Below are 23,982 nucleotides of genomic sequence, written 5' to 3' on the forward strand. Positions count from 1 at the left end.
TGATGTGAAGAATTGACTCATTGAAAAAGACCCTGATGCTGGGAGAGATTGAAGGCAGGAGGAAAAGGCAATGACAGAGGGTAAGATATTTGGATGACATCACTGACTCAATGGACCTGAGTTTGAGTAAACTCTGGGAGTTGGTGATGGATAGGGAAGCCTGGTGTCCTGCAGTCCATAGGGTCGCACGGTTGAATATGACTGAGCTACTGAACTGAACTGAATTTTTAAAAAAATGGGCAAAAACTTTTTTTAAAATTTTATTTTATTTTTAAACTTTACAATATTGTATTGGTTTTGCCAAATATTGAAATGAATCTGCCACAGGTATACCTGTGTTCCCCATCCTGAACCCTCCTCCCTCCCCATACCATCCCTCTGGGTCGTCCCAGTGCACCAGCCCCAAGCATCCAGTATCGTGCATCGAACCTGGACTGGTGACTCGTTTCATACATGATATTATACATGTTTCAATGCCATTCTCCCAAATCTCCCCACCCTCTCCCTCTCACACAGAGTCCATAAGACTGTTCTATACATCAGTGTCTCTTTTGCTGTCTCGTATACAGGGTTATTGTTACCATCTTTCTAAATTCCATATATATGCGTTAGTATACTGTATTGGCGTTTTTTTTTCTGGCTTACTTCACTCTGTACAATAGGCTGTAGTTTCATCCACCTCATTAGAACTGATTCAAATGTATTCTTTTTTTTTTTTTTCATTTTTTAAAATTTTATTTTTAAACTTTACATAATTGTATTAGTTTTGCCAAATATCAAAATGAATCCACCACAGGTATACATGTGTTCCCCATCCTGAACCCTCCTCCCTCTTCCCTCCCATACCATCCCTCTGGGTCGTCCCAGTGCACTAGCCCCAAGCATCCAGTATCGTGCATCGAACCTGGACTGGCATCTCGTTTCATACATGATATTTCTTTTTAATGGCTGAGTAATACTCCATTGTGTATATGTACCACAGCTTTCTTATCCATTCGTCTGCTGATGGACATGTAGGTTGCTTCCATGTCCTGGCTATTATAAACAGTGCTGCGATGAACATTGGGGTACACGTGTCTCTTTCCCTTCTCGTTTCCTCAGTGTGTATGCCCAGCAGTGGGATTGCTGGATCATAAGGCAGTTCTATTTCCAGTTTGTTAAGGAATTTCCACACTGTTTTCCATAGTGGCTGTACTAGTTTGCATTCCCACCAACAGTGTTAGAGGATTCCCTTTTCTCCACACCCTCTCCAGCATTTATTGCTTGTAGACTTTTGGATTGCAGCCATTCTGACTGGCATGAAATGGTACCTCATAGTGGTTTTGATTTGCATTTCTCTGATAATGAGTGATGTTGAGCATCTTTTCATGTGTTTGTTAGCCATCTGTATGTCTTCTTTGGAGAACTGTCTATTTAGTTCTTTGGCCCATTTAAAAAAAATGGGCAAAAACTTTTAACAGAGCATTCACCAAAAAAAAAAGATATGTATGACAAATAAGTACCAAAAAGATACTCAACACTAGAGAAATGCAAATTAAAACCACTACTTAGCCAGTAGCATTGCAAAAAGGAAAATAGCAGAGCAGGGTACAGAACAACTGAAATTCTTATAGTTTTCTGGTAGAAATGAAAAATGATGTATCTTTTATAGAAAATGCTTGTCACTTTCTTATATAGTTAAATATGTACCTATATTATAAGGCCTTACAATCCATTAGTAGTTATTCAAAGAAAACAAAAAAGAAAACTTTATGTCCATACAAAGATGTGTATGTGATACATAGGACTGGAAATAACCCAAATTCTCATCAACTGATGAATGAATTATGGTACCTCCATACAATAGAATACCCCTTTTCTGTAAAATGCAACAAACTATTAATACATAGAACAATGCTGATGGACTTCAGAAGTTTTAAGCTAAAGTGAAAGAAGTCAGACACAAAAGTCTACATACTACAGGATTCCATTTATGTGATATTCTGGAAAAGACAAACCTATGTGAATGGAAATCAGATCAGCAATTACCAGGGGCTAGGGATGAGGGAGGGGAATGAATACTGAAGGGGTACAAAAGGAATTGCTTGGGATGATGCAAATATTCTATACGTTGATTCTGGCGATAGTGTTTAGAAGGCAGAATATATTAATCAAAACTCATCGAACTGTCTACCTGAAGTTAATTTTACTGTATGTGAATTATGACTCAATAAACCTGTCAACTCAATGGACATGAGTTTGAGCAAACTCTGGGAGATAGTGAGGACAGGGAAGCTTGGGGTGCTGCAGTCCATGGAGTCACAAAGAGTCAGACATGACTGAGCGACTGAAGAACAAACAACCTTAAAAAATTGACAGGGTGTAGAAAGAGTGTGACTATTTCTGCTTGCCACTTAGGATCAAATGATAAAGATGTTCTTTATAATGTGCCACACTCCTAAAAACAGACAAGATGCTAGTTACCATGGACTCCTGCCTGTAACTGCTGCTTCACCTCCTCCCACTGTCCTTTTGCTGTTAGTTGTGAAACACATGGGCCCCCTTCCTGTCTCTCAGAGGATCACGGCAGCCTCGGGCTCTTTGCACTTGCTGTCTACAAGATACCTGCACAGTTGACCCCTTCTCATCACTTGTCTTAGCTCCAAAGCACCTCTTAGCAGAGGCTACCCCAATCACCTTCTAGAAAGTAGCTACCTATCAACCCACATAGCTATCACTTTATTTTGTATTATTTTTCTCTCCATAGCACTTATCACCATTAGAATTTTTTTTTCCTTGTATGCTGTTGTTTGTATCTATGAGAAGGCAAAGCTTTTGTTTGTCATTTTTACCGTCTAGAACAGTGCTTGGCACAATAGATGCAATAAAGATTTGCTGAACAGGTATAGTCCTTATTGGGCTTCCCTGGTAGCTCAGTTGAAAAGAATCTGTCTGCAATGCAGGAGACCCCAGTTCAATTCCAAGGTCAGAAAGATCTTCTGGAGCTGGTAAATAATTTGCCTGCAATGTGGATGACCTAGGTTTGATCCTTGGGTTGGCTACCCAACTCCAGTATTCTGGCCTGGAGTATTCCATGGATTGTATAGTCCATGGGGTCGCAAAGAGTCGGATACAACTGAGCGACTTTCACAGCCCTTGTTAAGCTAGAAAAGGCACCTTTAAGAGAGAAACTTTCCATTCAGATTCCAGAAGTGTAGCCACATAAGCGAATGTCTATTATACACCATATTTTCACTAGTTCCTCTCATGATGTGAATTTCACACCATTATTCATTTGTAGTTTATTGTAAAGAACACTAGACTAACAGTCAAGAGTCCCAGATTCCAGCCTTAATCCTCCCCTTAACTGTAAGATACTGAACCTTTGGATCCAAAATTTCATTTCTAGAAATTTATCTCAAGGAAAACATTGAACAGGTGCACTAACATATACGTGTGCACCAGGAACTAGGATACTCATCCAGTATATTCACAATAGCAAAAGTTGGAAGGAAGATAATTTCATATAACAGGCTTTGGCTATATAGACCCTGGTTTATCCATTGATGTCACACTGTGAATTCATTTGAAAATGATTATATTCATTTTGTTACTTATTCAGTGGATGTTCATTGAGTACTGGCCAATTCCAGGTACTGTTCCAGGTACTGATGATGCAGCAGTGAATGAAACAAAGACCCTATGATGATGAATCTTTTATTTTGATGGGGAAAAAAAGACAATGAATATAAACAAATCATATACTACATAATATATCAGATTGTAACACATTCTATGAAGGACAGATAATGCATAGTAAGGGAATTAGGGACATTCCCCAAGAAAATGATTGGGGCACGCCACTTTTGAGTATCCAGGGAAGACCAATCTGACAAGGTCACATTTGACCAGAAACCAGTATGAAGTGAGGAGGTGAGGCATGTGAATATCTACGGAAAGAGAGTCCTAGGCAAATGCAATGGCCTTTAGGCAGAAGTAGACTTGAAAATTTCAAGGGAAAGAAAGAATCCTGTATGTGGAGAAGATTGAACATGGAAAAAAATGGTAGGAAGTATTACTGGGGAAGTAGCCAAGGATGAGATTTTTGTAGCACTTTCTATAGGCCATGGTAAGGACATTAGATTTTATTATGAATGTGAAGCCTTGGAGAACTTTGAGAAGAGTGGTCAGATCAGTCATATTTTAAGACAGTATGATAAAATTGGCTTTGTTGTTGTTGCAGTTCAGTCACTAAGTCATGTCCGACTCTTAAATAGGCTAAGGAAGGACAAAAGTGGAAGCAAGGAAACTATTGACATTTAGGAGGTTATCTCAGAAGTCAGGGGAAGGTTATGATGGCATGGATGAGGATGGAGGCAGTGTGGATGGTGAAAATTAATATTTAGAACTTTTACTTATTTCCACATAGAACTAATACAAAAGACTGACACCCTAATTTTGAATAGATTATGGGAGAAAGAGGAGTAAAGATGAACCTTTGTGTTTGAGACTTTACAGTTGAATAAAGATGTGTAATACTGTTGGAGATGCCAGTCCAGGTTCAGTGCACGATACTGGATGCTTGGGGCTAGTGCACTGGGACGACCCAGAGGGATGGTATGGGGAGGGAGGAGGGAGGAGGGTTCAGGATGGGGAACACATGTGTACCTGTGGTGGATTCATTTTGATATTTGGCAAAACAAATACAATTATGTAAAGTTTAAAAATAAAATAAAAAAAAAAAAAAAGAGGGTCTGAGTGCAAGGGACAGGGTGTTGCCAGGATCTAGATATCACTTCAGTATTATCACCTGGATGACATCCCACTAAAAACAGAGAACTCAGTCCCAGGGCAATTCAAATGATCAAGGGTGCCAAATGCTGCTGAGAGTAGACTAAGATGAGGACTAAGAATGCCCACTGGAGGTCACAGTTTATGTCACATTGGTCTCAATGAAGGGAGCAAAGCCTAACTGGGGTATGCTCAAAAGTGAACACACTTCTTCAACAAATAGATTGTGGGTGGAGGAGATTGAGGTAGAGAAAGGAAACTAGATTAAAAGATGATTAGTAAGATACATCCAGTATCAGACTGACTGATACAGCCAGTCACAAAGGGGTGGACTTTACTGGATCCTCAGATAATTGGTATCCAAATACTGACTTGATTTTGACGATATTAAATAGTTGTTGTTCAGTTGCTCAGTCGTGTCTGACTCTTTGCGACCCCATGGACTGCAACACGCCAGGCCTTCCTGTCCGTCACCAACTCCAGGAGCTTGCTCAAACTCATTTCATTTGAGTCGGTGATGTCATGCAATTATCTCCTCCTCTGTTATCCCCTTCTCCTCCTGCCTTCAATCTTTCCCAGCATCAGGCTCTTTTCCAATGAGTCAGTTCTTCACATCAGGTGGCCAAAGTATTGGAGCTTCAGCTTCAGCATTGGTCCTTCCAGTGAATATTCAGGAAAACAGAAAAAGAAAGCAAAGAGTAACTGCTTTTATTGGTAACACACATCCTCCGCGACCCCAAAACCCTGTGGCTGCTGCCTAATCCCGGAAGGGTGGGCGGTGCCAGAAGGAAGGTAGGGGGAGAGGGTTGGCTAGAGAGGGGGAGTTATGTGCCGGCGAAATAGTGAGCCAACCGTCACAGAGGCGGGACTAGAGCCTCGGTTAAAGGACAGCTCTTTCCAGCCAATCAAAGGGCAGCATCAGTGGCTTCTTCCAGGAAGTGGAGGCCGGAAGTTGGATTTCGGCTTGAGGTGGAGAAGGCGGCTGCCAGTGTAAACCCAGAGCTGAAGTAAGTGGGCGGCGACGGCTTGGGCCTCAGTTCCTCGTACATTTCTTTTTCCGGACCCCGCTGCTTCCTTTGAGAGGGCTGGGAGTCCGGGGAGGCCTGGTGCTGAGGACGTTCGCCCGCCTTCCTCTCCGGCGTTCCTCAGAGAGCGCGACCTTCCCCGCAGCTCGCGGAGCCGGGGTCAGGGGTGGGTGGGGTGATTGGCCTCCCGTGGGAAGGTACCCTCTGCGCGGCGGGCTCTAGGCTTCCTCCGGTGGGGAGGCCGAGCCCGGCCGGAGGTTGGCACACCTGAGCTCTAGACCCGCGCCGCTGGTTTGCCGAGCTGTGTGGCCCCGCCACGTCTTCTGGCCTTTCTTCGGCCTTGTCCCTAACCAGTCTCGCCCTTCTTCCTCAGGGAGCACTCCTGAAATCAAAAGATTTAATGGGAGACGGGGAAGGAGGTAGGTCCCACGCGTCATTCATTAGATCTTCTGGGAAGATTTTAAAAACAACATTCCAGCAGCTCCATTCACAGTACACAAACGAGTCGAACGTCTGGAGATAAGACCCTACAGTACCTTTCTTTTTGTGGTTAAATCCGTCAGAACGGAACAAACACTAAAAGGTGGATCTTGAGTCTGATAATCAGCTATGATGCCTGGCGCGTGTCTTACGAAAAACCTCCGTTGCCTTTGGCACGTTTAGTCTGGAGAAGTGATATAAATAAACATGATTTCTGTTGTATGTCAGTTTCCTTTTGTACTGGCAGATGCTTCATTGTTTACTGATTTAAAGGAGCTTGTGCTGTGCAACCATAACAACCAAGGTTGAGAATTCCTGCTGTGCCATTTCTTGGCCCTTTGATTTGGTTGCAGACACTTCTTGGTGAGACAGACTTGGAACCCTCATCTCTAAAATGAAATTGATAGTAGTACTTAACTCATAGAATTAGTTTGAAGCGTAAGTAAAAGAGGATATAAAATAGTGATGCCTGTCACTTAGTTGCCCTTTTGGGATTGGCAGAAGAGGAATTCCAATCTGAAAAGGCTTGAAGGGGTGAAACCTAGGCTGTATGAAATTTATTTTTAAGTACCAGATGATTGCTAATTCTCCGATTTTGGTAATTATGTGGTTATAAGAGAACATTCTTATTTGGGAGATATCCACTGAAGTATCTTAGATAAAGAAATGAGAGACCCAATAAGGCAAATGAGGAAAATGTTAACAGTTGGAGAATCTGAAGAATATGGAATATTATTCATGTGCTGAAAAGACTGAATTTTTAAAAGTTAAAACATTGGTTATAACTATTTGCAACTATCATAAGTGTGTTGTAAATAAATGAAACAGTACACAGTATTTATAACCCTCCATTCCATGTAATTTCACCCCTTTTTTCTCAGGCCATATTGTGTATATATAGACATTTAATCCAAGCCCTCATATGGGTGAAAGTATGGATGAAGATTTGGATTATTTCCAGCTTTTCCTGCTCTTTTCAAACAGTGCTGCACTAAATATCCTGATACACAGATTTGTGTACTTGTACCAATATTTTTGTAGGATAAATTTCTAGAAATAGAATTGTTGGGTCACCAGTCAGTCCTAAAGGAAATCAACACTAAATATTCATTGGAAGGACTGATGCTGAAGCTCCAGTACTTTGGCTACCTGATGCAAAGAGCTGACTTATTGGAAAAGACCCTGATGCTGGGAAAGATTGAGGGCAAGAGGAGAAGGGGGTGGCAGAAGATGAGATGATTAGATAGCATCACTGATTCAATGCAAATGAATTTGAGCAAACTCTGGGGGATAGTGAAGGACAGGGAGACCTGAGGTGCTGCAGTTCATGGGGTCGCAAAGAGCTGGACACAACTTAGCGACTGAACAACAGCAACAGTGTTGTTAATCAGCTATAATCCAATATAAAATAAAATAATAAAAAGGATTGTTGGGTCAAAGAATATCAGCATTACAATGTTTGATACTGTCACATTAAATTCCAAGTAAGCATATTTGTTTCCTTTCCTATCAGTTGTATATGAGAATTCCCTATATTCTCTTGGTGATACTGGCTTGCCACCTTAGAGTGTTATTATGGTGGCTGTGATGGTGTTTGTGGGACCTCAGGGGAATGGATGTTTTCCACCGCAGAAGACTTCCCTGCAGGGCTGGAGTAGCTAAGAGCTTGCTTGTAAAATTGGCATGACCACTCTGAAGAAGCTGAAAGGTAGAGTGTGATCTGTGCTGGAATCCAGCACCTGCCACATAGAAAGTGTTCTATTTGTTAAGTGATGGAGGATTTGAAATCTTGATAGTCTTATATGGATAGGATCCTTTTTTAAAATTTATTTTTAATTGAAGCATAATCGCTTATTTGGCAACTGTGAATCAGCCATAAGTGTACATATGTCCCCTTTCCCTTGAACCTTCCCTCCCACCCCCACCCCATCTCACACTTCTAGGTTGTCACAGAGTACCAGATTTGAGCTCTCCGTGTTATACAGCAACTTCTCATTAGCTATTATACATATATGTTGGGATTTTTTTTCTTTTTTTTTCTTTTTTTAATTGGAAGATAATTGCGTTACAATACTGTGTTGACCCCTGCCGTATATCAACATGAATCAGCCACAGGTATACATAAGTCCCCTCCCTACTGAACTCCCCTCCCATCTCCCACCCCATCCCACCCATGTAGGTTGTCACTAGGTTGAGCTCCCTGTGTCACACAGCAGATTTTCACTATATGGTACATTTACATACTGTAATGTACACGTTTCCATGCTGTTATCTCAGTTTGTCCCTCCCTCTCCTTCCCCCACTGTGTCCACAAGTCTGATCTCTATGCCTGTATCTCCATTGCTGCCCTGCAAATAGGTTCATCAGTACCATCTTTCTAGATTCCATACGCATGCATTAATATACAATATTTGACTTTCTGACTTCACTGTATAATAGGCTCTAGGTTCATCCATCTCATTAGAACTGACTCATATGCTTTCCTTTTTATAGCTGAGTAATATTCCATTGTGTATATGTACCACACCTGTCTTATTCAGTCATCTGTCAATGGACATCTAGGTTGTTTCAATGTCCTAGCTATTGTAAAAAGTGCTGGAATGAACATTGGGGTACTTGTGTCTCTTTCAATTATGGTTTTCTCAGGATATATGCCCAGTAGTGGGATTGTTGGGTCATAGGGCAGTTCTATTCCTAGTTTTTTAAAGGAATTTTTAAAAGGAATCATACTGTTCTGTGTAGTGTCTGTATCAGTTTGCATTCCCACCAACAGTGCAGGAGGGTTCCCTTTTCTTCACAGGCTTTCCAGCATTTATTGTTTGTCGATTTTTAAATGATGGCCGTTCTAATTGGTATGAGGTGATACCTCATTATAGTTTTGATTTGCATTTCTAATAATGAGTGATGTTGAGCATCTTTTTGTGTTTGTTGGCCATCTGTATGTCTTCTTTGGAGAAATGTCTGTTTAGGTCTTCTGCCCACTCTTTGGGTTGTTTGTTTTTCTGGTGTTGAGCTGAATGAGCTGCTTGTATATTTTGGAAATTAATCCTTTGTCAGTTGTTTCATTTGAATTATTTTCTCCCATTCTGAGGGTTGTCTTTTCACCTTGTATATAGTTTCCTTTGCTATGCAAAAGCTTTTAAGTTTAATTAGGTACCATTTTTTTTTTTTTTAATTTTCATTACTCAAGGAGGTGGGTTAAAGAGGATCTTGCTGTAATTCAAGTCAGTGCGTGTTTTGCCTATGTTTTACTCTAATAGTTTTACAGTTTCTGACTTTATGTGTAGGTCTTTAATCCATTTTGAGTTTATTTTTGTGTATGGTGTTAGGAAGTGTTCTAACTTCATTCTTTTACATGTAGCTAACTGTCCGGTTTCCCCAGCACCACCTATTGAAGAGGCTGTCTTTTCTCTTATGTATTTTTGCCTCCTTTGTCAAAGATAAGGTGCCCAATAGGTGTGAGGTTTTATCTCTGAGCTTTTTTTCTTGTTTCTTTGATCTGTATTTCTGTTTTTGTGCCAGTACCATACTGTTGAGTACTATAGCTTTGTGGTATAGTCTGAATTCAGGAGGGTTGATTCCTCCAACTCCATTTTGTTTTCTCAAGATTGCTCTGGCTATTCAGGGTCTTTTGTGTTTCCATACAAAAACTGTAAAATTTTTTGTTCTGGTTCTGTGAAAAATGTTGGTAATTTGATAGGGATTATGTTGAATCTGTAGATTGCTTTGAGTAATATAGTCATGTTCACAATATTGATTCTTCCAATCAAAGAACATGATATCTCTCTCTCCATCTCTTTATGTCATCTTTAATTTCTTTCATCATTGTCTTATAGTTTTCTGTATACAGGTCTTTTAGTCTCCTTAGGTAGGTTTATTCCTAGGTATTTTACTCTTTTTGTTAGAATGGTGAATGGGATTGTTTCAAAAAGGATTCTTTTAAAAATTTGCTTTTAGCAATGTATTATTCTGAATATTTTCCTGCTTTTATCCAGCATTTGCGTTTTCTTCATCTTTTGCCTATTTTTCCATTTTTTTTTTAAAGATACAGGTTAAAAAAAAAAACTCAGTGGATCCTTATTGAGGATTTAGCACCTTCTAGCCATTGCTTAAGGTGCTAGAGGTAGAGTTGTGAATAAAAGGCAATATGAAGTCATAGTGCTTTTCTTCTCATAGGGATGGAATCAGAAAATATGTTTTAAAAAAAATCATAATTAAATTTCTAGTATTTACCCCTGTTAGCTTGCAAGCACTCTTCTTCCAGAAAAATAGGATTATCTTTTAATTTTGCTTCTGATGTATTTTCCCATATAGAATTTTTAGATTGATTTTTTGGTAGTCAGATCTGTTGGTCTTTTGTAGAACCCTTAAAATGTACAGTTATTTTTTGTCTGTTTTCCTTGATAGATTGTAAGGAACACTAGCATGGAGGCAGTGTTTCTTATTTATCTTTGAAAGATAGTATGATGTAGTGTTTGAGATCTTTTGGCTCTGGCTACTTCCTTTACACAAGTGGATCAACCTTTCTGAGCCACAGTGATCTCATCCTTGAAATGGAAAGCTCACCTTTCTTTTCTCAGATTTCTCACAACCATGAGAGAAGTTAAGAACAGTCCCTGGCACGTAGTATGCACTCAATCAAGTATTACCTGTCATCATAATCATTATTGTTATGTATTAGACAAACATTAAATACTTGAAGGAGTAAATACACATTAAAGATGTTTGTACCTGCTTTCAAATTCCCTTTGACTTGAAGCTCTTGTGAAATGAATGGAGCTACCAACAAAGACTTATGAAGCTTATGTGCATGGTTTTGAACCCAGTGAGAACTGTGATAGTCATAGTCCTTCCCTTCATAGAGTTTATAGTCTGGTTGGGGACACAAATCAGATACTGATGAAGAGAATAAAAGGGGGAAGACAGGGTCTGCTTTTGATGAATAATCAGAGAAGTTATATCTTTAGAAGTGACATTTTTAAGCTAGTGCCTGAAGCAGGAAGAAAATCACATGAAAAGACCCAGAGGCAGAAGAGGTTGGTAAAGAATTGTATGAGAATACTTGAAGACAGTATTGCTAGGATATAAGTAAAAGGGAATGTGGTATGAGAATTAGACTGGCTATTGTATGGATGAACTGTAGTGGAAACAAAAAGATCCCTGCAAAGCCATTGTGTTCCAAATAAGAGGGAGTGGTGTCTTGGTCAGAAGTGATGAATTTGAGATAGCAAGGGTTTGGAATCAGCGTGCCTGTGTGCATGCTTGGTTGAGTCCAGCTCTTTTGCAACCCCATGAACTGCAGCCTGCCAGGTTCCTCTGTCCATGAATTTTCCAGGCAAGAATACTGAAGTGGGTTGCCATTTCCTACTCTGGGGGATCTCAGGACTTGGCAGTGGTGGTGAGGAGAGGAAGTTGGTAAAAAAGGAGCATTGAGATAAACTTTAGGTTCCTGGCTTGGAATACTAGGTGGGAAATGGGGACATTTTACTGAGATAGGAAAGATTAAAGCTTTAGAAGCTATGAGAGGAGCAGATTTAGAGGGTATGTATTGTAGATGGAATCAAAAATTTTTTTTTAAGTTTGAATGCCCTATGAGGTATCCATAGAGAGCCCAGAGGCAGTCTGGACTAGAGATCAAAACTCATGAATCAAGAGAAAGACAAATATTATATGATATCACTTATATGTGAAATCTAAAAATAATACAAATGAATATATAAACAAAATAGAAACAGACTCACAGACATAGAAAACAAACTTGGTTGCCAAAGGGGAGAGGGAGAAAGGGGTAAATTAGGAATATGAGATTAACAAAGTCTTATATGTACAATAAATAAGTGGCAAAGATTTGGTTTATAGCACAGCAAATTATATTCATCATCTTATAATAACGTATAATGGAATATAATCTGAAAAAAAAAAACCTGAATAACTTTGCTGTATGCTTGAAACTAACACAGTATTGTAAATAAAGTATACTTCAGTTTAAAAAAAAAAAACCCAAGACTCAAATACAGACCAAGATTTCTCCACTTTGGCACAATATATTGACACTTTGGATGGGATAATTCTTTGTGGTGGGGGACTGCCTGGTGCATTATATGTTTACAGCATTCCCAGTCTCTACCCATTAGAAGCCACTAACACCCCTTTACCAAGTTGTGGCAACTAAGTGTCTCCAGGTTGGAGCTGACTGTGGCTCAGATCATGAACTCCTTATTGCCAAATTCAGACTGAAATTGAAGAAAGTTGGGAAAACTACTAAACCATTCAGGTATGACCTAAATCAAATCCCTTATGATTATACAGTGGAAGTGAGAAATAGATTTAAGGGACTAGATCTGATAGACAGATTGCCTGATGAACTATGGACGGAGGTTTGTGACATTGTACAGGAGACAGGGATCAAGACCATCCCCAAGAAAAAGAAATGCAAAAAAGCAAAATGGCTGTCTGAGGAGGCCTTACAAATAGCTGTGAAAAGAAGAGAAGCAAAAAGCAAAGGAGAAAAGGAAAGATATAAGCATCTGAATGCAGAGTTCCAAAGAATAGCAAGGAGAGAGAAGAAAGCCTTCCTCAGCAATCAATGCAAAGAAATAGAGGAAAACAATAGAATGGGAAAGACTAGAGATCTCTTCAAGAAAATTAGAGATACCAAGGGAACATTTCATGCAAAGATGGGCTCCATAAAGGACAGAAATGGTATGGACCTAACAGAAGCAGAAGATATTAAGAAGAGGTGGCAAGAATACACAGAAGAACTGTACAAAAAAGATCTTCATGACCCAGATAATCACGATGGTGTGATCCCTCACCTAGAGCCAAACATCCTGGAATGTGAAGTCAAATGGGCCTTAGGAAGCATCACCACGAACAAAGCTAGTGGAGGTGATGGAATCCCAGTTGATCTATTTCAAATCCTGAAAGATGATGCTGTGAAAGTGCTGCATTCAATATGCCAGCAAATATGGAAAATTCAGCAGTGGCCACAGGACTGGAAAAGGTCAGTTTTCATGCCAATCCCAAAGAAAGGCAATGCCAAAGAATGCTCAAACTACTGCACAATTGACCCATCTCACACACTATTAAAGTAATGCTCAAAATTCTCCAAGCTAGGCTTCAGCAATACGTGAACCATGAACTTCCAGATGTTCAAGCTGGTTTTAGAAAAGGCAGAGGAACCAGAGATCAAATTGCCAACATCTGCCGGATCATCGAAAAAGCAAGAGAGTTCCGGAAAAACATCTATTTCTGCTTTATTGACTATGCCAAAGCCATTGAGTGGATCACAATAAACTGTGGAAAATTCTGAAAGAGATGGAATACCAGTCCCCTGACGTGCCTCTTGAGAAACCTGTATGCAGGTCAGGAAACAACAGTTAGAACTGGACATAGAACAACAGACTGGTTCCAAATAGGAAAAGGAGTATGTCAAGGCTGTATATTGTCACCCTGCTTATTTAACTTCTATGCAGAGTACATCATGAGAAACGCTGGGCTGGAAGAAGCACAAGCTGGAATCAAGCTTGCTGGGAGAAATATCAATAACCTCAGATATGCAGATGACACCACCCTTATGGCAGAAAGTGAAGAAGAACTAAAGAGCCTCTTGATGAAAGTGAAAGAGGAGAGTGAAAAAGTTGGCTTAAAGCTCACCATTCAGAAAGCTAAGATCATGGCATCTGGTCCCATCACTTCATGGCAAATAAATGGGGAAACAGTTGAAACAGTGACTGACTTTATTTTTCTGTGCTCCAGAATCACTGCAGGTGGTGATTGCAGCCATGAAATTAAAAGACGCTTACTCTTTGGAAGGAAAGTTACGTTCAACCTAGACAGCATATTAAAAAGCAGAGACATTACTTTGCCAACAAAGGTCTATCGAGTCAAGGCTATGGTTTTTCCAGTGGTCAGGTATGGATCTGAGAGTTGGACTATAAAGAATGCTGAGCGCCAAAGAATTGATGCTTTTGAACTGTGGTGTTGGAGAATACTCTTGAGAGTCCCTTGAACTGCAAGGAGATCCAACCAGTCCATCCTAAAGGAGATCAGTCCTGGGTGTTCATTGGAAGGACTGATGCTGAAGCTGAAACTCCAGTACTTTGGCTACCTGATGCAAAGAGATGACTCATTTGAAAAGACTCTGATGCTGGAAAAGATTGAAGGGCAGGAGCAGAAGGGGACACAGAGGATGGGATAGTTGGATGGCATCACCGACTCAATGGACATGGGTTTGGGTGAACTCCGGGAGTTGGCGATGGACAGGGAGGCCTGGGGTGCTGCGGTTCATGGGGTCGCAAAGAGTCGGACATGAAGGAGCGACTGAACTGAACTGAGCTGGCAAAAATCACACCTGGTTGAGAACCACTGATAGAAATGCTAATAAAAGCTATGCAGTTGACTGAGGTCATCCCAGGAAGAACATAAAACAGAGGCCTAAAACTAGTGGCCTGCAGACCACAGAGGTTGTTAGAAATTCTTTTTGACTTAACAGTACTTGACAGTTTCCAGAATTAATTGCTAGTATTTTTAAAAACTGAGAAATTCCCCATATAATTCTGGATTTTTCCTTCCTTTCTTGAAAAGTCAAGACTAAGGTGCAGTGAATCTTAATTCATGAGTGAATGCTAGTGGCTGGAGGCTTTGAGGTCTGGCTTGGAGATCCTCTGTTCTCTCTAATCCCTGCCCCTGCATGTGTAACTTTATGTTCCCTGCCTTTTCCCTTTGATCTTTGAATTTGTGACTCTATAGGGCACTCCTCTGATGCATGCCAACATTAAAATTTGGATAGAGAAGGAGGGGCAGTAAAGGAGACTGAGAGGGAGCCTCCAGTAAGGTAGGAGGAAAACATAAATGTAAGATCACAGATGCTGAAGGAGAAGGGGACTGGGTTGAAAAGGAAGAAAATGGTGCTTAGAGATTAAGATCACTTTAGAAAAATGTCCATTGAATTTGGTCATGTGATGATTGTTGATGACTTTGAGTATTTGTGGAGGAAGGAGGTTGATTCCAGATTGAATAGTGATAAAAATGGATAAACAGAAAGCTAGTAGAGCAGTGAAGTGTAGCTTGGTATAGTTAGAGTAATGCATCATGCCCATGGCCACTGCCATATTGACTCAGTAGTATGCAGTTCACCACCATAGGTTGGTGGAAACTCAGGACTGCCCCACAGCTGCCCTTAGTACCTCAGAAATTCCAAGTATGAATCTTCCTCCAGTATATTACTTGCTATCTCTGATGTTGGATTGTATAAATAAATCTTGAAAATCTGGTAAGATCAGTCTAAATGAGCACTCAGGATCTTCTCATTTTATGATATTCCTAAGTTAAAATGGAATAGATAGAGGTTATTGTGGCTATTGAATTGAAGATATATTTGAGTTTGAAAGTTCTGTAGTGGATGTAGAAAAGTTAGTGAATCTATAAAGAATTGTAAAATACATTGTAGAATAAAAGGAAGTGCAATTGGATCACAGAAGCTCAGATGATGTGTTTGTTTAGACTAGAGCAATGGTAATTTTGTCAGTGTTCCTTAGAGTTACAGGTGTTTGCTTTTGGAAATCAATCTGTAATATAAAACAAGTGATTATAACATGAGATGGGGAGACAGCATGTGTAGTTTGGCTGCAGAGAGGATAGAGAAATGAGGCATAACTGGTGAGGGGTGTGGAATCCAGACTATTTCACTTATAGATGAAAATATAGTTGACCCATGAACAACTGGGAGGTTAGGGATGCCCGGCCTCTGCACAGTTGAAAATCTGAGTATAACTTAGAATTGACCTTTTGTATCTTTCGTTCCTTCACATTTGTGGTTCTGCATCTGAGAATTTAACCAAACATGGGTCTTGTTTTTAGTTATTTACTAAGTCATGTCTGACTCTTGCAACTCTGTGGATTAGCCCACCAGGCTCTTCTGGGATTTCCCAGGCAAGAATACTGGAGTGGGTTGCCATTTCCCTCCCCAGGAGATCTTCCTGACCCAGGGATCAAACCCACATCTCCTGCATTGGCAGGTGGATTCTTTATCACTGAGTCACCAGGGAAGCCCCATAAATCTTGTAGTACTCTAGTATTTACTATTGAAAAAAATCCACATGTAAGTGGACCTTTGCACGTTCAAACCTATGTTGTCCAGTGATACCAGTTCAGTTCAGTTGCTCAGATGTGTCCGACTTTGTGACCCCATTGACTGCAGCACACCAGGCTTCCCAGTCCATCACCAACTCCTGGAGCTTACTCAAACTCATGTCCATCAAGTTGGTGATGCTATCCAACCATCTCATCCTCTGTCGTCCCCTTCTCTCGCCTTCAATCTTTCCCAGCATCAGGGTCTTTTCAAATGAGTCAGTTCTTCACATCAGGTGGCCAAAGTATTGGAATTTCAGCTTCAGCATCAGTCCTTCCAATGAATATTCAGGACTAATTTCCTTGGATGGACTGGTTGGATCTCCTTGCAGTCCAAGGGACTCTCAAAAGTCTGCTCCAACACCACAGTTCAAAAGCATCAATTCTTTGGCGCTCAGCTTTCTTTATAGTCCAACTCTCACATCCATACATGACCACTGGAAAAACCATAGCTTTGAAGGTCAGCTGTATACTACAGTAGTTTTTTGTGCCGATGGAAATGTTAAGTAGAGCTGGAAAAATACCTGAATGATTGAGTATATAATGCTAATTAGAAAAAGATAGCAGGTTTACCCTGTTGTAAATGTTAGTTTTAGAGACGAGGGAGATCATTTTGTCTTGGGCACCAAATGGCCATGGGAGAAAAGGGAAATGATTCTGTCATTAATCACTGAATGTGATAGGTTTGTTTTGTAGCTCCACTCTCAATCTTTGGTCTATTTGTGTGTGTGTGTGTGTGTGTGTGTGTGTGTGTGTGTGTGTGTGTGTGTGTTACGTTTTGTTTTCCTCTTATTTTTTGTTTGATGGTTTATTTCTGTAGGTTCTTGATCTTCCACAATGGGTGAGCCACAGCAAGTGAGTGCCCTCCCACCCCCTCCGATGCAGTACATCAAGGAGTATACAGATGAAAATATTCAGGAAGGCCTCGCTCCCAAGCCTCCACCTCCAATAAAGGACAGTTACATGATGTTTGGCAACCAGTTCCAGTGTGATGATCTTATCATCCGCCCTTTAGAAAGTCAGGGTATTGAACGACTTCATCCTATGCAGTTTGATCACAAGAAAGAACTGAGAAAACTCAATATGTCTATCCTTATTAATTTCTTAGACCTCTTAGATATCTTGATACGGAGCCCTGGGAGTATAAAACGAGAAGAGAAGCTAGAAGATCTTAAGCTGCTTTTTGTGCATGTACATCATCTCATAAATGAATACCGACCCCACCAAGCAAGAGAGACCTTGAGAGTCATGATGGAGGTGCAGAAACGTCAACGTCTTGAGACAGCCGAGAGGTTTCAAAAGCATCTGGAACGAGTCATTGAGATGATTCAGAATTGCTTGGCTTCTCTGCCTGATGATTTGCCTCATTCAGAAGCAGGGATGAGAGTAAAAACTGAACCAATGGACGCTGATGACAGCAACAATTGTATTGGACAGAATGAACAACAAAGAGAAAATTCAGGTCATCGGAGAGATCAGATTATAGAGAAAGATGCTGCCTTGTGTGTCCTGATTGACGAAATGAATGAAAGGCCGTGAAGGATGTTTCTTTTCCTTTCCCCTTCAGTGAATGGTAAACATATTAGTTAATTCACTTTTAGAGAGTCTCAAAAGAAGATATAACTAGAAAGAAGTCTTGCAAGCAGCTTGATTCTCCAACTTTCTCAACTGTGAGAAGTCACAGCAGTAATTTCACCTTATGGCAAGCATAGGTAAATGAGTGTGCCTACATTAATTAAGAGTGATTACCTTAAAAAGCAGAGTGCAGGTATTTGTGGAATATCCTTGTTTCCAGAGTTGCAGTGAATTTTGAAGATATCTTCAGTGATAGCAGGTTTCAACACTGGGAAGTAGATTTGTCATTTGCTTTAAGAGTGATAGATAATAAAGGACATCAGACTTTATAAATGTGAAATTATGCGATCTTTGTTTCACTTAAAAACTTGCTTAATCTCTAAAAAAGAATAGTGTAACATGTTTAAAGAGAGGAACCCCAGAGTTATAAAACAGTTTCATTTTTTCTCTTGGCTGTTCTTGCAAACACCGTCTCAGCCTCTTACCCCTGTCCTGGATGGGTCCTGGAACTTTTATTCAGTCACTAAGAAGTCCTTTGATCACTTTTAGTTACAGACATTCATTTTAATCATTAAAATGTCTATGTAAATTGTCTGCACTATATTTCCTAGATTCAGACTTGCTTAAGGCTGGAAACCTGCTATAGAAAGGGGGTTTGGGGGCAGAGAGCGCTGGATGTCCACCAGAGATTCTTGCTCCCCTGAGACATGCTGCCTTGCCAGAAACTGTGGTTCTCCATTCCCTGTGCATCTCTATGAGGCCATGTGACTGAGTTCTAAGCAGTGGAATATGATGTAAAAATCCAGGCCTGCCCCATAAAAGTTTCTTATATCACCCACCATTGTCTTCTCATCTGCTGGTTTGATGGTCACACCCAGGAAAACTTTGGAAGCCACTTGAAGATGGCAAAAGTTTGGTCATTTTGGGTCCTTGAATGCCTGAAGACTAGGCCCTCCTTTCAACTCCACCCTCCCCTGCCCCAGTCCCACCCCTCTCCTCACCCCTGCTGATTTAACTTCACCATGTGAATAAGAAGTCAACTTACTGTTGTTATTTTGTTGTTACTGTTGTTTTGAGCACTGAGATTTCATTTCTGCACTTCTCTTTTCTTTTCTCCAACCCCTCTTCCACTGAAATCTTGATGGAGAGTCTGCCTTGTATCTGAGGGTTTCTATCAGCCTTCCTCTTAAGCATATTTAGAAATATGCTTTGAGTGATTCTCAAAGCATAGTGCTAGACCAGCAGCATTGATATCACTTGGGGACTGGTTATGCAAATTCTCAGGTCCACCCCAGCCATGTTAAAGTGAATTGTAGAAGTGGGGCTCAACAAACTGTGTTAAAGAGCTCTCAGGTGATTCCCGTGCAGGCTCAAGCTTAAGAATCCCTGATAATGGTAAGGCCTTTTCCCAAATAAACAGGCAAAGTCCGGTTTAAAGTGGCCATGGGTAAATTCTGTGTGTGAAACCCTCATTTATCCTTTTCTTTAAAATTCTGGGGGCTTTAGGCTGGTCCAAAGTAGATGGCCTGTTTGCGCACTCTCCCGGACTGGGCCTAAGCCATGCCAGATGAGGGACAGACGTTCTTGGCAAGTGAGGCCACTCTTCTCTTCTGTTCATGGGCCTCTTGCCTGTCATAAAAAATATTTGGCTTCCCTAGTGGCTCAGTTTGGAGAAGGCGATGGCACCCCACTCCAGTACTCTTGCCTGGAAAATCCCATGGATGGAGGAGCCTGGTAGACTGCAATCCATGGGGTCGCTAGGAGTCGGACATGACTGTATAACTTTCAAGTAGACAACCTGAGCGACTTCACTTTCACTTTTTACTTTCATGCATTGGAGAAGGAAGTGGCAAGCCACTCCAGTGTTCTTGCCTGGAGAATCCCAGGGATGGGAGAGCCTGGTGGGCTGCCGTCTCTGGGGTCGCACAGAGTCGGACACGACTGAAGTGACTTAGCAGCAGCAGTGGCTCAGTTGCTAAAGAATCTGCCTGCAGTGCTGGGTTTGATCCTTGGGTCTGGAGGATCCCCTGGAGAAGGAAATGGCAACCTACTCCAGTACTCTTGCCTGGAGAATTCCATAGACAGAGGAGCTGAGCAGGCTACAGTCCATGGGATCACAAAGAGTCAGACATGACTGTGTAACTTTCAAGTAGACAACCTCTCTGTTAGGCAGATAGTTGGCAAATCTCATTTGTTTTTTCCTCATATGTGTTTGGTATTGATTTTGGGGCTCCATAGACTCCAGGAGATGCAGTCTGGGCTCTGTTAAGTTTAAATTGAAGGGGGAGGGAAACCCCCTTATCTCCCTGTGGCAGAATAAGGTAGACATAACATAACACTTTAGCAACTCTCCAAAGGAATCTCCTTTGACCACAACCCTCTTACAACACTGAGGTACAAAACCAATTTTGCAAATCCTTGCATGGAAAAAACTAACTGAATCACATTATCACTATCACATCCTTAAGAGAGTCACAACATTATTTGTATATAATGTATGTTTGTTGGAGAGAAAGAGTAAGAGATTAAAATTTCATGTGAAATCTTAAATTCTGACTTTGAGGGGATATGTGAGCTTGCAGATCTTTCAGGGTGGAACTATTCTGATGTGAACTCCTGCTGTTATAATGTGATGAAAAAACAGCAGTGGTCTGATAGTTGTTACAAATTTCAAAGTGTATGTAAAAACTCTGAGGATTAAAATATATCTTTGCACACCTGATCATAATGAATATTCCGTATAGATTGATACTTTGAAGTGGAATATCTGAAGGTATAACCAGGGCAACTCTTGAGATTACCAGTGCTGGGACCCAGACTGCAAGGATTCTGGTTTCATTGCTCTGGAGTGGGGCCCTGAAATTGGTTTTAAGAAGTTTGTAGGTGACTGCTGTGCCATAGGATAAAGGATTGCATTACTTAGTACTCTCTACTTGTACTAGTTTAAGCAAAAGATGAATTTGTTGAAAGGATTATGAAATCCTTTTAAATTTATGAAATGAAGGATTTATGAAATCCCTAACATGATTATTGAAATCATGTGTTACATGATTGAGGGATAAATTAAACATCCAAACCATGAAGAGGACTTGGAGGTTCTTTAGGGCAAGGTCCAGAACACTTTGTCCCTCCTTTCTGACTTTTCTGTAATTTCATTCTATACAAACCAGCTTCTTTGATGGTATGAGTGGAGAACATGTGTACTAACAGTTCCTGAGTGTTAAGTCTTTCTGTACTACTGTCTGGGAGTTGTCTCAAAAAAAAAAAAAGTAATTGACCAGCTGGGAGGGAGAAGTTAGGGGTGGCATTCCTGATTTCAGCTGGGCCATTCAGCTGGTGGGGGGCGGGGGGCAGATTCTGTAAGAATATGACAGATCCCAACATGTTAATGTATGGAAGGAGGTGGTCCCCCCTTCTGTTTAAGTCCATTTATTTGCTCTATTCATTTAGTAGATATTGTGGTCCTCTTTATTCCTGACAGTGGTTTAGTTCCTGGGGGTATGAAGAGTGGAAAGGAAAATGAAAGAAACAGGAACATAAATAGGTTAATTTTTGAAGGCATAAATTCTTGCATTAACCATTCAGCCATTATAACAAGAATCTTGCTTCCAATATATTTCTGTTTCCTACTCAAAATGCCTTGCCCACATTATTTCTCAAGTTGTTTCTGTGTTTGAAATTGTTAAGGGTTGTGGAAGACCATTTCAACTGTGCTGTGTTGTATTTGAGAGAAAAGACCTGTCCTGAGGTCACAGGAAACAGCAAGTACAAGTGTCTCTTGAGACAAAAGTTGGCATAATTTTGAGGGAAAAGGCTGTTAGGGCCACACCATAGGGAGGGAGGAGGTTGGAGCTAGAGAAGCAGATGGTGTCAGATTACAGGATTTAGAAGGCCTAGGAAAGGAGTTTGTTCTATCCTAAATCTGATGGGAAGTGTTGGGGAGAGGGGAATTTCCCCCTCTATCCCTCTTGAGTTCTTGTGATTGGACTAATAAAACTGACACAAGACAATAGGAGAAAATTTTAATTCCTATACACAGAGGTCTCAGCAATGGGACCTAAGAAGTAGCCAGAGCATTTATATTCTTTACACAAACACTGAATTTGTGAGGAATTGGCATGTGCTCAATGAGGAATCTAAACAATTTGGGCTTGGAGTAATAAAGAGGTAACAAGGTTTATTTATATAGGCTTTTCAGCTCAAATTCCTTATCTCTGGTGATAAGGGTGTCCTTTTCCCTTCACTGTGGTGAGTGCACCTTTTGTGGGAGAGGTTTGTTTTTTGCTTTGGGGGAAACGGTGCAGGGGTGGGGTGGGGTGGGGGAAATTGGGGTTGGGAGAGGGTGGTCAGAGTGTTGCTCTTGTATTGGCCACTTCTTAGTTCAGTATGCCATTGGAAATATTTTGGGGCACCCTGCCCTAAGTTGTAACATACATCAATAGCATGCATATAAAGCACTTAGTTGGCACTGTTCTAATCACTTAATATACAAAAAGCTTCTTTATCCTCAAAACAACCCATTAAAATCATGATTTTTGCACCATTATTTCAGATGAGGGAGTGGAGACTCAGAGGGGTATCATTTATCCAAGGTCACCAAGCTAGTGAGTGGCAAAGCCAGGATTGAAATATTCTAGTTTCAAAGCCTAAACCTTCATACTTTATTACCTCTCTGTGCTGTTGCTGCAGCATCATATATTTAATAAATCATAGATAGTAACAGAGTCAAGAGTGGAATCTGATATTTAACCCCCAAATTCTTATTTTATACATCACACAGTATTAGACTGAGGAAGGATTTTGTAGATGGAAATTATGAGCTCCTTTTGAACATTTTAAAGCATTTATATCGAATTCTGCTGCTGTCTTGAGATGCTGTGTGTTTAAGCACTAACCTTCCTAAAACTCTCTTTAAGTAGATATCACCCCCACTTTATGAAAATGGGGATCAGTTTTGTGGTTTGCTCAGGTGGTGTATCCAGATTAGAATCTAGGTCAGGAATTGACATTTTTTAGCCATTGTAATTATTCCTCTACTGCGGTACAAATGCAGCCATAGAAAATATGTCGACAAATGAGAATGCTGTGTTCCAACTTTAGATATGGAGATTGAAACTTGAGTTTAAATAATTTTTACATGTTATGAAATATTCTTTTGATTTTTTCCAAACCATTTAAACATGTTAAAAATAATTCCTATTTTGTGGAATGTACGAAAACAGGCAGCCGAATGAATTTGGCCAGAGGGTCTGATCTAGGTGATTAGATTCTTAACCCTGGAATATTTTCATAAAACCACTTAATAACTGCAAAATAAAAATTATAGGTTTGTTCTGCGGCTGAAGTGAGATTATGGCTCCAGAGCACTCAGCATAATTTCTGGTACTTAGTAAACTCTCAAAGGTCAACTGTTACTTTTCCTGCTAATTGCATTTGGCATTTAGAATCCAAAATTGAGGAACTGGTTTCAAACTGTAATGTGATGAGTCTAACAGTAAGTGGCACTGTTACCTCTTGTTTAGGAGCTGCAGCCAGGTGGCGGAAGAGGGGACTCAGATGGAGAAACTCATAGATGCTGATGGTAATACTGAACTTTGTATTTAACGAGTGGGATGCCGTATCTGCTGTGGCCTACGCATTTTTTTCTCATGGAAAGAATAGGGTATAGATTTTTCAAAATAATCAGTACTGTGTTGTGAATAAGAGTTCTTTTTTTTTTTAATTGATTAGAGCTTTTCTCTCAGGGCTGCCTGGACAAGACCTGAGGAAGACCTAAGACACTGTTGGTTAATTCTGAGTAGATGATGACAGAAAGATGCTTCTCACATCTGCTTAGCATCAAGCTGTGAAGCACCATCTGTGAAGCTGCTGGTTTCCTGCTGTTTGTAGGTTGGGAATAAGGGAGGGCTTTGAAAGGATGGGAGTCGGGGATTGGGAGGGGGAGACATGGCTGGCTTGGAATACACTGTATCATAACTACAAGGAAAGGTGCCTTTGGGTC

At 40.5% G+C, this 23,982-nt stretch overlaps 2 protein-coding genes across 7 annotated transcripts in view; both read left to right on the top strand.

Annotated features, from left to right (window-relative positions):
* The first annotated feature begins 5,687 nt into the window (after positions 1-5,687).
* Positions 5,688-23,968, top strand: MED7 (mediator complex subunit 7). 6 transcript variants are annotated; one of them, XR_003511756.1, is made up of 4 exons: positions 5,688-5,777; positions 17,227-17,979; positions 23,504-23,643; positions 23,726-23,968. XR_003511756.1 is itself a non-coding variant. In XM_027545836.1 (3 exons), the coding sequence occupies exon 2, from the start codon at positions 17,244-17,246 to the stop codon at positions 17,943-17,945; it is 702 nt and encodes a 233-aa protein (XP_027401637.1). In that variant the 5' UTR covers positions 5,688-5,777; positions 17,227-17,243; the 3' UTR covers positions 17,946-17,979; positions 23,726-23,968. The 6 variants fall into 6 exon arrangements, 3 of the variants coding, with proteins under 3 accessions (XP_027401637.1, XP_027401635.1, XP_027401638.1); XR_003511758.1 differs by having other exon boundaries at positions 23,504-23,562; positions 23,712-23,968; XR_003511757.1 differs by having other exon boundaries at positions 23,504-23,562.
* Positions 5,707-23,982, top strand: part of HAVCR2 (hepatitis A virus cellular receptor 2) — a 49,489-nt gene continuing 31,213 nt past the window's right edge. Inside the window, exon 1 of the mRNA XM_027545829.1 lies at positions 5,707-5,777. The gene's annotated coding sequence lies outside the window, so the exon portion shown is untranslated. The remainder of the gene's footprint in view (positions 5,778-23,982) is intronic.

Source organism: Bos indicus x Bos taurus, chromosome 7, assembly GCF_003369695.1.
Source record: "Bos indicus x Bos taurus breed Angus x Brahman F1 hybrid chromosome 7, Bos_hybrid_MaternalHap_v2.0, whole genome shotgun sequence".
NCBI lineage: Eukaryota > Metazoa > Chordata > Mammalia > Artiodactyla > Bovidae > Bos > Bos indicus x Bos taurus.

Bases quoted from the DNA above. Each gene is read 5' to 3' on its own strand.
- MED7 (XM_027545836.1), top strand. From the start codon at position 17,244: ATGGGTGAGCCACAGCAAGTGAGTGCCCTCCCACCCCCTCCGATGCAG.